Source organism: Oryctolagus cuniculus, chromosome 13 (assembly GCF_964237555.1).
Source record: "Oryctolagus cuniculus chromosome 13, mOryCun1.1, whole genome shotgun sequence".
NCBI lineage: Eukaryota > Metazoa > Chordata > Mammalia > Lagomorpha > Leporidae > Oryctolagus > Oryctolagus cuniculus.
In genome coordinates, this window is record NC_091444.1 from 24,631,689 (window position 1) to 24,647,783 (window position 16,095).

General features: G+C 46.3%; 2 protein-coding genes across 8 annotated transcripts in view; both read right to left on the minus strand.

Annotated features, from left to right (window-relative positions):
• The window catches only part of C13H1orf74 (chromosome 13 C1orf74 homolog), a 132,288-nt gene extending 131,716 nt beyond the window's left edge, over positions 1-572 (minus strand). For 3 of the 4 annotated variants that reach the window (XM_070055245.1, XM_070055246.1, XM_070055243.1), the window contains exon 1: positions 436-572. The gene's annotated coding sequence lies outside the window, so the exon portion shown is untranslated. Of the gene's footprint in view, positions 1-398 lie in introns of all 4 variants that reach the window. The other variant, XM_051820534.2, reaches the window with a different exon arrangement.
• A 1,452-nt stretch (positions 573-2,024) lies between these two features.
• The window catches only part of IRF6 (interferon regulatory factor 6), a 47,859-nt gene continuing 33,788 nt past the window's right edge, over positions 2,025-16,095 (minus strand). For all 4 annotated transcript variants that reach the window (XM_008268456.4, XM_008268457.4, XM_008268455.4 and 1 more), the window contains 6 exons: positions 15,141-15,345; positions 13,992-14,120; positions 10,066-10,224; positions 8,555-8,947; positions 6,371-6,489; positions 2,025-5,741 (listed from right to left, as the gene is read on the minus strand). In XM_008268456.4, the coding sequence (XP_008266678.2) occupies positions 5,517-5,741; positions 6,371-6,489; positions 8,555-8,947; positions 10,066-10,224; positions 13,992-14,120; positions 15,141-15,345 (1,230 nt within the window). In that variant the 3' untranslated portion in view covers positions 2,025-5,516. The remainder of the gene's footprint in view (positions 5,742-6,370; positions 6,490-8,554; positions 8,948-10,065; positions 10,225-13,991; positions 14,121-15,140; positions 15,346-16,095) is intronic.

Below are 16,095 nucleotides of genomic sequence, written 5' to 3' on the forward strand. Positions count from 1 at the left end.
CTTCTAGTATAAATTTTACCTGTTGCAAGTTGTGTTCTCTGATGCACACCTTAAGGAGCTCAGGGCACAGAGGAGGCAGGGCAGTCTTTGGCGAGATGCAGACGACTTCACCAGAGACTGCCCTTCTGGGACATTAACTCCAGGTTCCAAATATATCCTCTCCACCGCCAACTCCCCCTTCTCTTCCTACCAAGCAGAACCGCTGTTATCACAGCAGTGTGCTCCATCTGACATACACTAAAATGTGGACTAACAGCCGTGTCATCCTGCGATATAAAAACAAACGAGAACCGCCAAAACTGCAGGAGGGCGATATTTTAACTTTTCCGGGCCTCTCCTCCCCTTCTAGCAGATATGCAAGGACCCTCGGAAGATGGGCTTCCTCCAATCCCACACACCTCACAGCAATTTACAAAACAGCTCTCCCTCACGTACTCTGTTCCTCCACTTCCGCTGCAGGTCCGCGCCCCCAAGAACTCCTTCCGGTTTCTTGCCTGCTTCCGGGATGGCAGGTACTCCTCCGGTGTCCGGGCCGCAAAACTGCAAATCTCGCAGGCGCAGAGAGGACGTTTGCGTCCCACACAGCGCTAAATCCGCGGAGCTAGCCTACTGCGCATGCGCACCCATTCGGGCCACGCCCCCTCCGTTCTCCCGAGACTTCATCCAGTCCGCTCGCAGCCTCGCGTTAGAACCACCGGCCGCAAAGACCGCCTGGCGACGTACGGAAACCACGGGCTGCCCGCGGCCCGCCCCTTCCGGCGCGACAGAAGCTAACCCCGCCTGTCTGCACAGGGGCGGAAGTGGATGAAAGGTGGTTGCACCTGGTGACTGTGTACCTGACATTGCTTCCCGGCATTCTCTCCCTGTGGCTTATGAAGTCTGGTGGCCCATTTGGCCGGGAAGCGAGATGCACAAGCCCACGGCACTTAATAAACATCCTCTGCTTTGGGAAAATGCGCTTTTCTTTCCAGACAAAACATTAACTCAAGCGACATCACCTGTTCAGGATGCTGCAAAGCTTTTTTTTTTTTTTTTTTTTTTCTCCCCTCCATAAATCCTGAATTTGATAGGCTGAGCTGCAAGAAAAAATTTCTTCCCAGGGTGCTTAGGCCTGAGTAGTCACCGTGAACAGATACGTTCAAGGCCTGCTTCTAGGTGCTGGAAAGTACAGCGATGTGCAAATTAGGGGGAAAAACCCACCTTCTGGGGTTCAAGTTCTAGGAGTCCAGTTTGCTGATTTCAAGTGAGAAATGAGAGGGGGAGATGCAGAGACTTTTCAATCTGGCTATTACTGTGTCACTTAGGGGTTAATGCCTCTATAACTGCTGAGATTGGACTTGGACTACGAAGAGAAGCGGCAGTGTCTGAGGAAATGGCCCAAGTTTATTTCTACTGGGGCATGGAAGCAGCAGACTTGAATGAACGCTGGGTACCTACACTGAAGGTTTCGCCTCTAGCTCTACCGGCTGATACCTTCGGACTGAAAGATCATGTGAAGTAGGGGCTGGCGCTGTGGCATAGTAGGTTAAGCCTCTGCCTGCCGGCCTGCATCCCACATACACATTGGCTGGTGTCCTGGTTGCTCCACTTCTGATCCAGCTCTCTGCCAATGGCATGGGAAAGCAGCGGAGGACGACCCAAGTGCTTTGGGACCTTGCACCCACCCCAGAGAAGCTCATGGCTTCAGATAGGCCCAGATCTGGCCATTGCAGCCATTTGGGGAGTGAACCAGCAGATGGAAGACCTCTCTTTCTGTATCTCTTTCTGTAACTGCTTCTCAAATAAATAAGTCTTAAAAAAAAAAAAAAATGTGGAGTAAGATGGGGCCCAGATGGCAGAACTAGTTTATAAGGGCTACCAATCTAACTCTGGTTCTTAGCTTGGAGTCAGAAGCAGACTAGAAATTGATTCAACTAGTTCAGCTGACTCAATTAATCCCCTGAACTTAACCACTTTCACCCTCCCCACATCTATCTTATTTTCCTGTGGTAGTTTAAAATAAATGTTCAAAATATATGACCAACTTAGTTCATTCATTTATTCCAGTAACAATATTTGAGAATACACTGTATACCAGATACTCTTCCAAAGACTGACAGCAAAGTCCAAGACAATCTTTACCTTCAACAAGTTGGTGGTCAAGCAGGACACGGTGGTGAAGGGGCGTCAAGGAAACCTAACTGGGGATGCAGTTAAAGGGGAAGGGACCAGCCCAGACACAAACTTGCCCTTCCGACATGTCTACAGTGGTTCTTTTTTACCTTTTAAATAGTGTGGTGGGATGCACAGAGGGGAAAAGCAAGAGCCAGTGGCACAGTCTAACTCCATAGTCTTTGAGGTGAAGGCCATGGAGAAGGTACCACAGAAGCAGTAGCAGCCACCAAGGACACAGTTGGCTGAGTCCCCAGGAAAGAAAGGACACCTGGCACCCATCAGAACCTAGAGAAAGGGAGCTAACGTTGATCACAGGAAATCCCCACATGCACCCTTGCAGCATTCTGAAAAGGATTCAAAACAAGGAAGAAACCGGGCTGTGAGTTAAGACCACATACAGCTACGCACCCACTCCTCTAATGCTTCAGAAACCTTTCTTTAGGGTCGCATCCTAACAGCTCAGTCCTTGGCACTCAGAACACCATGTAACACCCCTCACCAGCTCACACTATCGAGGTGCCCATCCAAATGGAGAGCCTGTTAGTACCTCACAGAGAAAGGGCAAGGGACCAGCCAGATTCAACAGTTGTCCTCACAATTTACCTACACTTGGATTTGAGCTCCCAGATAGAGATGGGGCAGCCAGATCCCTCACTTCACTCACTCAACAAAATGACTCCAAAAATATAAAGCTTCTATGCCTTGTGTGATTCTTCACCCCTAAAAGCTCAACTTCTTGAAGTGGGGCACCGAACCTTTGCCCAGATTGTTTTTTGGCTATGCCTATTTTTTTTTAAAGACTTTTATTTATTTGAAAGGCAGAGTTACAGAGGCACAGAGAGTGAGAGAGAGCTTCCATTCACTGGTTCACACCCCAAATGGCCACAATGGCCAGAGCTGGGCTGATCCAAAGCCAGAAGCTTCCCAGTCTCCCATGTGGGTACAGGGGCCCAAGGACTTGGGCCACCTTCTGCTGCTTTCCCAGGCCATAGCAGAGACCTGGATCAGAAGTGGAGCAGCCAGGACTGCAGGTGGCAGCTTCACCAACTACGCCACAGTGCCAGCTGCTTGGTTATGCTTTTGATAATGGAATATTCCACTAGGTCTCCTAGAGGACCTAAAGCCAAGGCTTATGCATTTTAAATAAATGAGTTCCACTGCCACCTTCAATTGAGCTGAGCTTTTAGTATTTTAAATAAAGCTAGCCTAACTTTCAATTATTTAAAAAAAAAAAAAAGGAAAGAAAAAGTTGGTTTAAGGGTAGCAGGATAGACATAGGCTTCCTTATTTTGGACTGGCACAAACTGGTGTCAGGAATGGGGGAAGCAGATGTTTAGCATAGCAGTTAATATGTCCACATCCCTTGGGCCGACACTGTGGTGTAGCGGGTAAAGCCGCCACCTGCAGTGCCAACATCCCATATGGGTGCTGGTTTGATGGGGAGTGAACCAAGAAGACTTCTCTTTCTCTCTGCCTATCTGTAACTCTTGCTTTCAAATAAATAAATAAATCTTTAAAAAAAAAAAAAAAAGTCCACATCCCATATTGAGTACCTCGCTTTGGTAACTGGCTATGGCTCCTGATCCCAGCTTCCCACCAATGCAGACCCTGGGAGATTGTGGGTTCCTGCCACCCAGCCCAGCTCAGACTCAGCTCTTGAGGGCCTTTTGGTAGTGAACCAGCAGACAGGATCTTTAAAGACAGAGAGGAGGGAGGATTGGGGTCTGCAACTGAAGATCAGCATCTTGTTCTCCATCTAAATCTTGGAGTTTAAATTATATACAATTTCATCTTTAAAGAAAAAGAGAGGCCGGCGCCGTGGCTCAATAGGCTAATCCTCCACCTTGCGGCACCGGCACACCGGGTTCTAGTCCCAGTCGGGGCGCCGGATTCTGTCCCGGTTGCCCCTCTTCCAGGCCAGCTCTCTGCTATGGCCAGGGAGTGCAGTGGAGGATGGCCCAGGTGCTTGGGCCCTGCACCCCATGGGAGACCAGGAAAAGCACCTGGATCCTGGCTCCTGCCATCGGATCAGCGCGGTGCGCCGGCTGCAGCGGTGGCCATTGGAGGGTGAACCAACGGCAAAGGAAGACCTTTCTCTCTCTGTCTCTCTCTCTCACTGTCCACTCTGCCTGTCAAAAAAATAAAAATAAAAAAAAAAATTAAAAAAAAAAAAAAGAGAAGCAAAAGGATCAGGGGACTGAGTGGAAGTTCCTAAATAAGACCAGCTTGTGAGAGAGATGGCTGCAGTGCCCTACACCACTCCTACCCTTCATTGTTCACACCCAGGAGACCTCCACTAGCAAGGGAGACGAGCGGGTTTGTGCTAGCTGAGCCTTTTCCAGAAAAGCACTGCCCAGACCTTCCTCACTTCGGCTTTAACACACCCAAAACCCCATTTTTCCCAAGGACAGAACATCCAAATGACAGGAAGACCCCAAAGGTCTCCAAGCAAGGAGGAACTGTCCAAATGCCCGGCTCACTCCCAGCTTTTCCTCAGAGAAGAAAATAAGAAAAAGGTTCTTCCTCTGAGGGCTATCATGAGTCTAATACTATCATCTACACCACACACACACAGTGGTGTTTGAGTGCTGACAAGGCAACACCTAACTACCCACTCTGTCACAGAATCCCTCAGCTTTCTGTATGACAGCTTCCCTGTGGAAGCTCAATTTATAAGCTGTTACTCCGCAGGCCAGGTGACTTTCAGACTTTGGCACCCATGTCTATTTAGATATCAAGCTCGGTTCCTAAGCAACCGGCCAGTCCTTCTCCCTCTCACTTCCCCCACGAGGGAGCCAGCTCAACTACACCAGCAGAACAGGTCAAACAGAGCTCAACTCCAGACAAATCAGTGCTCGAGGGAACTTAAATGAAAGCAAGGGGAAAAAAATGTGGCATAAGAACGATGAAGAAGGGTTCTGGTTCCATGCAGTTTTGTCTTGCACAAGTAGAATGAAGTACTTGAATCGGAGTTCTAAAGCTCAATGCAGTTTTAGGCATTATTCCAATCTTTTTTCTTCACAAGTGATGAACCTGAAGCCGAGAGGTTAAATGACTTGTTCAAGGCACATTGAAGACAAAGCTGCAGCTAGAATCCTGGTATCTAAATTCCCAAGTCAAATCTTTTTCTACTGCCTCAAACTACTACTGGGAGGCTTACAAAAGAAAAGAAAAGCCTGAAGGATGATTTTGCCATAAATTAAATCAACTTTGAAAGCTAAGAATATTGGGAGAATCCAAGACTTCTAACACTGTTAGAGAAAAGAGATTGAAAAGCTGGTTAAGTCTGAATAATAATAATAATAATAAAAAGCCCTATATACAATATCATAAAAAAGAGAAGGAGAAGATGGCATTCGTGATTACTGGGCCGGCAGGGCTGGGGGCAGTTGCATGCTGGGGGTGGGCTGCATGGGCTGCCAGCTTTCCTGGGTTTGAAGAATGCGGTAGAGTTGTTTCAGCTGAGCAACGATGTTATCTTTGATGTCTGGAGTTGAGATCTGCAGGCGGACACTGCCACTGTCAAAGGATCGTGTGAAGTCACCAGAAAACATCTCATAGATCATCCGCGCCACCACTGGGATTACCTGTTCAGGATACAGAGCACACAGGTGTCCTCTGAGGACAAGATATTTTTGAACAGGAGGAAGGACCCAAAACTGAAGGAAGGACCCATGAGGCCCTGGGGAAGCCCTCAACTCTCATGTCTAGATACAGAATGTACCTTTATCTCTTTAGACCATCATGCCCAGGTTCACTCTAGAAGTTGGTTCAAATGGAAGAATCCAGATGCACACCACATGCCTAAATAAATGACTGTTTACTTAGTGTACTTTTAACCAAATGTCACTTAGTGCCTGCCTCATTGTGTAACTCTGGAGACCAACCCCAAGTGGCCCTGCTGCCACTCCTAGAATGAGATTACATTCTTAGAAATAATTTTAAAAGTTTTCATATAAAAGCTGGTAAGGGTCATACTCTGTGAGGTTTCAGCAAGACTATAATGTCAGTAAGAGAATGAAAGATAAGAGTTTCTATCAAATCTGTCATCCACTTTTACGATCTTGCATTCTCCAGTTTGGTCCTGCTGTAGCCTGAATCTGCTAACCCATCTGATGGAATAAACCTTCATAGACCAATGGAGACTCCATCAAGGTTCAACCTAGACCTGGAGGCTAACACACTGGCAGACAGGAACACATCCTTATCTACTCACCTGAACCAAGATGAGTTTCCTGTCCTGGGGTTTCCCATCTGGCCATTCTTCCCCAAAGCATAAATAGATCTCAAATGGTGGCTGCTTTTCTATCTGCCCTTTCTGGTGGGCAATGAGATCTGCAGAAGGTAGAAGAATAAAGTTGGCAAAGTCATTCCCTATGCACTTGGTAAATATCATCTTTTACAAAAGATTTATTTATTTATTTATTTGAAAGCCAGAGGTACAGAGAGAGAGAGACAGACAGAGACACAGAGAGAGAGAGAGAGTGAGAAAGACAGAGACAGAGACAGAGAGATCTTTCATCCACTGGTTCAGGCCCCAAAATGGCTGCAATTGCCAGGGTAGGGTCAGGCTGAAAAACCCTATCTAGGTCTCCTACATGGACCCAAATACTTAACCATTATCTGCCACCTTGCTATGTGAATTTTCAGGAAGCTGGATAGGAAACAGAACAGCTGAGACTCAAATTAGCACTTCGATATGGGATGCTAGCATCCCAAGCAGCCACCTTATCCACTGCACCACAACACCAGCCCAAGTAAATATTATCTTATGTTGCCCAGTAAAGCAGCCACTAACCATATACAGCTATTGATTTCATTTAAAAATTTTTTTTAAATTTATTTTTGACAGGCAGAGTTAGACAGTGAGAGAGAGAGACAGAGAGAAAGGTCTTCCTTCCATTGGTTCACCCCCCAAATGGCTGCTACAGCCAGTGCACTGAGCCTATCCGAAGCCAGGAGCCAGGTGCTTCCTTTCTGGTCTCCCATGCGGGTGCAGAGCCCAAGCACTTGGGCCATCCTCCACTGCCTTCCCAGGCCACAGCAGAGAGCTGGACTGGAAGAGGAGCAACAGGGACAGAATCTGGAGCCCTGACCAGGACTAGAACCCGGGGTGCCGCCATCACAGGTGGAGGATTAACCTAGTGAGCTGCAGCACCGGCCCCTTTTTTAAATTTTTAAACTAATTAAAATTAAGTAGTTCCTTGGTCACATTAGTCACATTTACATATTACCAACCACATACAGTGTGACTAGTGGCTACCATATGGAGAGTACACACATAGAACACTTCCATTATTCAGAGCATTCCAATGGAAATCACCAATCTAGGCTTGGGTTGTTTTTTGCTTTATATTTAAGATTTATTTATTTTTATTTGAAAGGCAGAGTTAGAAAGAGAGAAGGAAAGAAACACACAGCAATAGAGAGACAGAGTAAGAGAGAGAAAGAGGTCTTCCATCTGCTGGTTCACTCCCCAAATGGCCACAACAGCCAGGGCTGTACCAGGCTAAAGCCAGGGGCTAGGACCTTCATCTGGGTCTCCCACATGGATGGCAAGAGCCCAAACACTTGGGTCTTCTGCTGTTTTCCCAAGAGCGTTAGCAGGGAGCTGGATCAGAATCAGAGCAACTAGGACCCACTAGGCTTTGGGTTTAAACTGCAATGCTGTTCCCTAAAACTGTGTGTTTGAATTCACCACTTGGATATTTCCCAAGAGTGTATATTTTGCTGAGTATGATGAAGAAGGTCACTTTTCAAACTTAAAGGTAAGCTAACAACATCTGTGGACTAGTGAAAAGGTTGCCTCCCTCTTCTGGAGCCACAACCAACATAAAAAAAATAGCCTCCATGTATGGGAGTGGAACCTCCTTCTTCATTGCCTAGATCACTTCCATTTTCAAAAGCAAGGCTCTTGAGGCCGGCACTGTGGCTAAGCCTTCACCTGTAGCACTGGCATCACAAATGGGCGCCAGTTTGTGTCCCAGCTGCTCCTCTTCCAATCCAGCTCTCTGTTGTGGCCTAGGAAAGCAGCAGAAGATGGCCCAGGTGCTTGGGCCCCTGCACTTGCATGGGAGGCCCAGGAGAAGCTCCTGGCTTTGGATCAGCCCAGCCCCAGCTGTTGTGGCCATTTGGGGACTGAACCAGCAGATGAAAGACCTTTCTCTCTGTATCTCCCTATGTCTGTAATTCTACCTCACAAATAAATAAAATATTTAAAAAAAAGAAAAAAAAAAAAGAAGAAGAAGAAAGGCTCTCTCCTCCCTTGACCTCAACCAGAAGAAGTGTGTTGGTTAAGATCTGTCCTGTGCCAGAAAAGGAGAGAGGAAAAAGGGAAAATGGAAGAAGAACCACTTCTAGGGAGCAACTTCCATCATCAACGTTCTGAAAAAGAACTCACCACTAAGGAATGTTTCCAGGCAAAACAGCTTGACCTTCTTTTGTCTCTCGATCAGATTGGGGGCAACAAGTGATGGGGCACACGGCCCAGACCAGTACACCTTGCATTGGCACAGCCTGATGGCATAAATGGCATGACCGCTGACCTCCAGGATCAGTCCTCTGTCCATGACGTCCAGCAGTTTGCTTGTGAACAGCTTCTGCTTCTCATTGGTGATATGCTCCGGACCTGGGAATTTGACCTGCTCCAGGCTGACAGGACCAAAGAGCTCCTCCTGGTCAGGCATGGGGCCCAGGTCCCCATAGAAGAGCCGGCAGCCCTGGGGGTTGCTCACGGTCATAGTCTGCCCATACTCCTTCCCCCGATACTGAAATTTGATGTCCAGGTCAGTCACTGCAAATGAGAGATGACAATGAGAGTCTTGTTCCATTGCTCTGCCTGTCCCTCCAAAGACTCATGCAAGTCCATCAAGAGGAAGCCACCTCTCAACCAAAGTCCAGGAAGGCCACTACCATAGTTATCCTTCCAGTAATAAAGGGAGACATCAACATATCCCTGGAATGTTCACTCAAGAGCCTTCCTTGAAGCAAATAGCTTAAGGTCCTATTCATGCTATCTCTGTTCAGTCACCACACCCTAAGGGCTAAAACTTCAAGAAAAGTGCTAGGACCTGGTATCCCCACTTCCTACTGATGAAGTCTTCATATCAACAGGCATCAGAAGGAGCTAAAAACTAAGGAATTCGACTTGTGTCGCATTTTTGGTTCACCATTTAAAGAAACCAGGAACAAAAAGAAATAGCAAGCCATGGTTCTCAAGTTACACATGTAAGCGCACACTGGGGATCTGTTCTAACAATATACCATACAAGGATACAGTTCACAGCCATGGAAATTTCCACTCAGAAAGTCTCTATTGAATCCACTAGATCTTGTCAAAGCTATTTAACTTCCTGAATATAATTTTAGTTCTCATACTCTACCACAACTAGAGAGGAGCACTAGAGAGACTAGGAGCAAAGGGAGACCAGGGCTCTGGCATTGAGTCTTCATTGAGACAAATTCTCTATCAAATTCAGAACGAATTTTTTTCTCTGGGTCCTAAATGCCCTCAAAACCAAAGAATCTCCTCAAGCAAATCCATGGTTATTAACCTTCTATCTCACAACTGGCCCAATCACTAAGTACCCTGGCCTGACTGATAAACCCAGGCCAGCACCCACCAAAAGGTGAGTAACCAGGCGCTGTAATCAGAGATGCCCATGGCTAATAGGTATGGGCTGTGAGTGCTTTATTTCTTCCTTCGGTGACTCATTGGCACCCGGGAAACAGAAAGTGATTCTATACATGGCAAAGAAATGGAAGCAAAGACAGGACAACAAAAAGAAAAAAAAAAGAAGAAGAAGAAGGAGGAGGAGAAGGAGGAGGAGGAGGAGGAGGAGGAGGAGGAGGAGGAGGTGGAGAAAGAGAAAACAGTGTCTTAGCAAGAAAGATCAGGACTGGCTCACTTACTTGGGAGAGAGCTGATCCATAGCTCTGGAGAGCTGTAAAATGGCTGGATAGGTGCCTGGGGTACTTCCATCTCCAGAGGTTCCGTTTTGGGCCATACTGTTTCAGGGCTGCAATTGCCTACACTACAGTTGCCCACACTGGCTGGTGCCATGGGAGAACCTAGAATAGAAGGATGTGGGTGAGCAGGCAAAGGCAACACACATGCACACATCTGACCTGAGTCTCTAACAATTAGCAAGGTCAGTAAAACAAAAGTAAAGTAAAACACTGGACCATGACCCACTGTGATCTCACCAGCATAGCAGTGATTCCCAGAAGTAACACAGTAAGGAATAGGTTCCTATTCTTGTTTCCTAATCATATTATTTTACTCATAAACTCATAGTTTCAAAACTTTTATTTACTGGAAATTAACAAATAGACAAATGAGTTTTCTCTAAGGGTTAAATTTAAATCGGCATGAGGGAGAGATTCCTTGTTGCAAAATTTGGCCCCAGAAATTAAATAAAAGCTGGTTGTCTTCCACAAAAGGAACTCAACTGAATTAGTTAGCTTCAACTAAGCATTAATGTTCAGAAATCCCATTAAAAACAAACAAATGGAGTTGGTATTTGTTGCAGCAGTTAAGATGTCACTTGGGATGTCTACATCCCATACTAGAGTGCATGATTTCAAGTTCTGGCTCTGCTCCTGATCCAGCTTCCTGTAGTGCTCACCCTAGAAGGCAATCATACTGGGAGACCCAGACTGAGTTCCAGTGCTGGTTTCAGCTTGGCCCTGTCCCAGCTGTTGAGAGCATTAACTCACGGATGAAAGATCTTTCTCAATCTGTCTCTCTACTTTTCAAATCAATGAAAAGGTAAAATCAAATAAAACTTTAAGTAGTTTTATATATTCCTAGAAGGATATAAGAACCTAGGAAGATCTGTCTTCTCAAGAAGGAAACAATCACCCTATTAAAAGTTGGCTTGCTCCAAAATCTAGAGATGTCTCCTTCTAGCTCACCTTGTAGGCATTTATTCTTCAACAATTCATCATCCTCTGCCCCAACAGCTCTGAAATTACAAAGATTAATTCTTTGGCCCTGTCCTTACAAGTCTGTTTTATTTTTTTTTAAGATTTATTTATTTATTTGAAAGTCAAAGTTACATGCAGAGGAAGAGAGAGAGAGAGAAAGAGAGGACAGAGAGAGAAGGAGGGAGGGAGGGAGGGAGGGAGAAAGAAAGAGAAAGAGAAAGAGAGAAAGAGAGAAAGAGAGAAAGAGAGAGAGAGAGAGAGAGAGAGAGAGGTCTTCTATCCAATGGTTCACTCCCCAGCTGGCCGCAACAGCTGGAGCTGCGCCGATCCGAAGCTAGGAGCCAGGAGCTTCTTCCAGGTCTCCCACACGGGTGCAGGGGCCCAAGGACTTGGGCCATCTTCTACTGCTTTCTCAGGCCATAGCAGAGAGCTGGATTAGAAGCGGAACAGCCAAGACTCGAACCAGCTCCCATATGTGATACCGGTGCTTCAGGCCAGGGTGTTAACCCACTGCGCCACAGCACCAGCCCCCTTACAAGTCTGTTTTAATCTATGAGGGTACTTCAAAGAGTTTATGGAAAAACAGAATTATGAGTTTCTTTTGATGTGAAAAATTTTAATAGGTGCATAGTTTTTTCATAAAACACATTTTCCAGGTATTATAAAAAACACTTGGAAAAAAAAAAAAAACAACACTTGCACCAAAATGAACTCATACTTTTAATTCCATTTTATCATGGACTTTTTTTTTTTTTTTTTTTTTGAGAGAAAGAAAGGGACAGAGAGCCAAGCACATTTCCATCTGCTGGTTTATTCTTCAAATGCTTGCAATAGCAAGGAGAGCCTGGTTTGAAGTTGGGAGCCCGGAACTGGACCTTTAATCCAGGTCTCCTTTGTGGATGGCAGGAACCCAATTACTTGAGCCAGCATTACTGTCTTTCAGGGTCTGCACTGGCAGAAAACTAGAGACAAGAGCGAAGGCTAGGAACTGAACTCAGGTACTTCAATATGGACAGAGACATCTTAGCCAATAGACTAAGTGTTCATTGGTCAACAAGCTTTTTGAAGTACCCTCATAGACATCCATTTTCCTTTTTGTTTCCTATAACATTCCAAAGAGGAGCCAAGGCAGCCCAAACATAAAGATATACAATATTAGCTTTAAGAAAATGAGAACAGAAATAGGAAATCAGGATTCCGGAAATAGGTTCCATCCTTTCAAAAGTGAGATGAGTCAGCCAAAGATTTGAGAAAGGATTCTACATTTCCAGATGTTCAACTCTTAAGATTTCAAGAGTGGCATGTGGTAATACCATCTGGCAGATTTCTATAAGATTATTTTTTTCCTATTACTTGCTTGCACAGATATAAATGGCAGGATAAGTGAAGGAGGGCCAGTGGACATATAATAAAGGTTTTCCTGGGGCTGGTATTGTGGTGCAGAGGGTTAGGCCACTGCTTGGGACGTATCCATCCCATATCAGATTGCCAGTTCAAGTCCTAGTCACTCTGCTTGTAATCCAGCTCCCTGCTAATGCACCTGGGAAGCAGTGGGTGATGTCTCAAGTACTTGGGTTCTTGCCATGCATGTGGGAGACCTACAAGGAGTTCCTGGCTCCTGGCTTCAGCCTGCCTAAGCTCCAGCTATTTCGGTCATTTAGGGAGTTAACCAGTGGATGGAAGTGCTCACTCGCTCTCTCTCACTCTCTCGTTCTGCCTTTGAAATAAATAAATTACTTTCAAAAGGGTCTTTATGATTCTCAAAGATAGGAGCATCACCTAGAGCACTGTATTCCCAATTGCTAAAGAAACCACCCCTATATACTATCTATCTATCTAGCTATCTTTTTTTTTTTTTTTTTTTTTTGACAGGCAGAGTGGACAGTGAGAGAGAGAGACAGAGAGAAAGGTCTTCCTTTTGCCATTAGTTCACCCTCCAATGGCCACCGCGGCCGGCACGCTACGGCCGGCGCACTGCACTGATCCGATGGCAGGAGCCAGGTACTTATCTTGGTCTCCCATGGGGTGCAGGGCCCAAGGACTTGGGCCATCCTCCACTGCACTTCCCTGGCCACAGCAGAGAGCTGGCCTGGAAGAGGGGCAACCGGGACAGAATCCGGCGCCCCGACCAGGACTAGAACCCGGTGTGCCGGCGCTGCAAGGCGGAGGATTAGCCTAGTGAGCCGTGGCACCGGCTCAAGTTATCACATAGCAAGTTTGACATCCAGCCAGATGGCACCAGGAAGTGAAAGCCACTCAAGTGCATGGGAGTCCTTTGACTAGAAGCATCTTGGTAGACAGATGAAGTAAAGATGCTTTCAGCAGAGTAATTCAGCTCATGTTGGAACATCCTTAGAATGCACAAAGGAAATTCAGTACCTACCGCATAAGCCAATAGCCTCCCAATCTCTCATTTTTCCTAGGAAGCTGAATTCAAGAGTTCATAAAAGAAAGTCTCTTGCAGATAAGTCCTATCAGAGCCTTGATTTGGTAGCTAGAGACCAGTTTCCCATAATATAGCCTAAGCAGAGTGGTCTCTGTTAAGAAAATGACGCTGAATTTGGAAGACTTGGCCTACAACTCATAAAATGATGTCTGCACTTGGCTAGAAGGAAACTAGCAAAATTTATAACTGCTGATGTATTTGTATGTGGGATTGAGAATGACTTTAGATTGTTTATTTGGATTAGAATGTTCCCTATGCCAAGAACCCACTTCCACTGCACTGAGATAACTAAGCTGGCAGAGTTCCCTAGCCCATGACTTCTGCTTGCTAACAAACTCACAGCCTGGCCAGAAGGTGCCATCCCTGCTCCCTGGGCAATGGTGGCAAAAGGGTCCAGGTTAGTTCCAAGGTTAAAGGTACCACACCTTCCTCATCCCTCTGTATCAACCACTACCCTACTCACCATTAATGTTCAGGAATGGGAAGGTGTCCTGGATGGGAACATGGTGCTGTGACTGATCAAGCTCATCTTCCTCATCATCTTCATCCACATCATTATCTTTCTCATCCCAGGGAGCAGATCCTGTAGATCCTACCCAAGACACACAAGCCAACAGGTGAGCAGTTTAGGGTGTGCTGTTGTCCTGGCAGCTGCTCCAAGCTAGGGCCTGCTAGCACACTGGGTCCTTGAGCTTAGCATGTGCCCTCAATGCCCTAGCTGAAAAGAGTGGGAACCAAGGGTATGTTAGGATCTGGTTCTAACTTTTCCTAAAGAACCCTTCCCGGGGCTGGTGTTGTGTTGCAGAGGGTTAGGCTGGCTAATACAAGCTTCTACTCAGGATATGCAAACTTTACTCCCTTCCAAAACTCTCTTACACATTAGCATACCTCAACATTACTTTCCTCCATACTGGCATCCCCTTAAAGACTCAAGAATACCACCTTCTCACCCTTGTAAACCTAATATGAGGAACAGACCCCTGCTCACAGCAGGACCTCCCTGGAGTACAATTTTAAACTATCTGGCTCTTAGGACTTGTTAAGTTTTAAGTCAACAAAAGGATCAGATGATACTCTTTTGGCAAAGTACCTGACAATCAAATGACCACTCGCCCACATTTATAGAGAACTTAATAGCTCTTACATGTCATGTCAATTAATTCTTACAATATCCTTTGAAGAATACAGGGAAGATGAGCTCTTAGAGTTGCAGAAACTGAACTCAAGAGGTCAAATGACTTGATTCAAGTCCTACAAGTAGTCAAGTGATAAGAGCCAGGTTTACAACATAAGGCTTCCAAGTTTTAGTCCTTCCTCCAAAATGACTTGGCCTCTCATGTCCCAGGAGAGGCTATTTTTACAGTAGAACTCTATAGCCCCTCCACTTTCTCATGCTTTAAGCAAACAGGCTAATGACATATGTCCAAGTGAGCGAGAAGATTTTGCTGAGTTTACAGCTTTTGTACTCTGGATCCTTCCTAGGGATAGGTTTTCTTGCTTTACCAGTCTTCTATTTTGTACACTAGGCCCTTCCCAAGCTGACTATCTCCTGATAGAGCCCAGCCAGAATCTGACATAATTCCCACAGTCTCCCATGCACCTGGGGTCTCACCTGGGTTAATGATTGAGCCCTGGGGCTGGGGGATGTCACACACTTGATATATCTTCACTGGGTTCATGGGCACCTCCTTGGTGCCATCATACATCAAGTTGAATTCCCTGCTCTTGTTGAGAGCACAGCGGAGCTGGGCCTTCCATTTAGCGGGGTCAGGGTCATCCACTCCTTCCTGGTACTTCCCTGTCTCTACAGCCCAAGCCTGCAGAACAAGAAACCATAGTGAGTGCCTAATATTATCCAAAACTACTGCAAAGCATGTGCTCACCTTTTCTCATACAGACACACAAATACCCCAGGCATGACTGCCCCAACACCCAGCCCCAATGAACACAGACCAAAGAAGGAAACACTACCCTTTGATCAGGCAAGGCAGGGCCTAAATTAAGCCATCTGCAAACACGGTCTTTTGAAAGGAGTAGCCTTATCTCAAGCTCTTGTACTAGCACCTGTCAAGATGACAATGTTCCAATGAAGGGTTGAAAATCAAGTCGGGGCGGGGGTGGGGGGAACAGTTGCTGTGGCGTAGCAGGTAAAGCCACCACCTGCAACACTGGCATCCCAAGTGGGCACCAGTTTGAGCCCTCGTTGCTCCACTTCCAATCCGGCTTCCTGCTAATGAGCCTGGGAAAGCAGTGGAGAGGGGCCAGTGCTGTGGCACAGTGGGTTAAGGCCCTGGCCTGCAGTGCTGGTATCCCATATGGGCGCTAGTTCAAGTCCAGATGCTTCACATCCAGTCCAGCTCCCTGCTAATGCACCTGGGAAAGCAGCAGAAGATGGCCCAAGTCCTTGGGCCCCTGCACCTATGTGGGAGAACCAGAAGAAGCTCCTGGCTCCTGGCTTTGGCCTGGCCCAATCCTTTCTGTAGAGGCCATTTGGGGAGTGAGCCAGCAAATGGAAGACCTCTCTCTCTCTCTTTCTGCCTCTCTCTCTAACTCTGCCTTTCAAATAA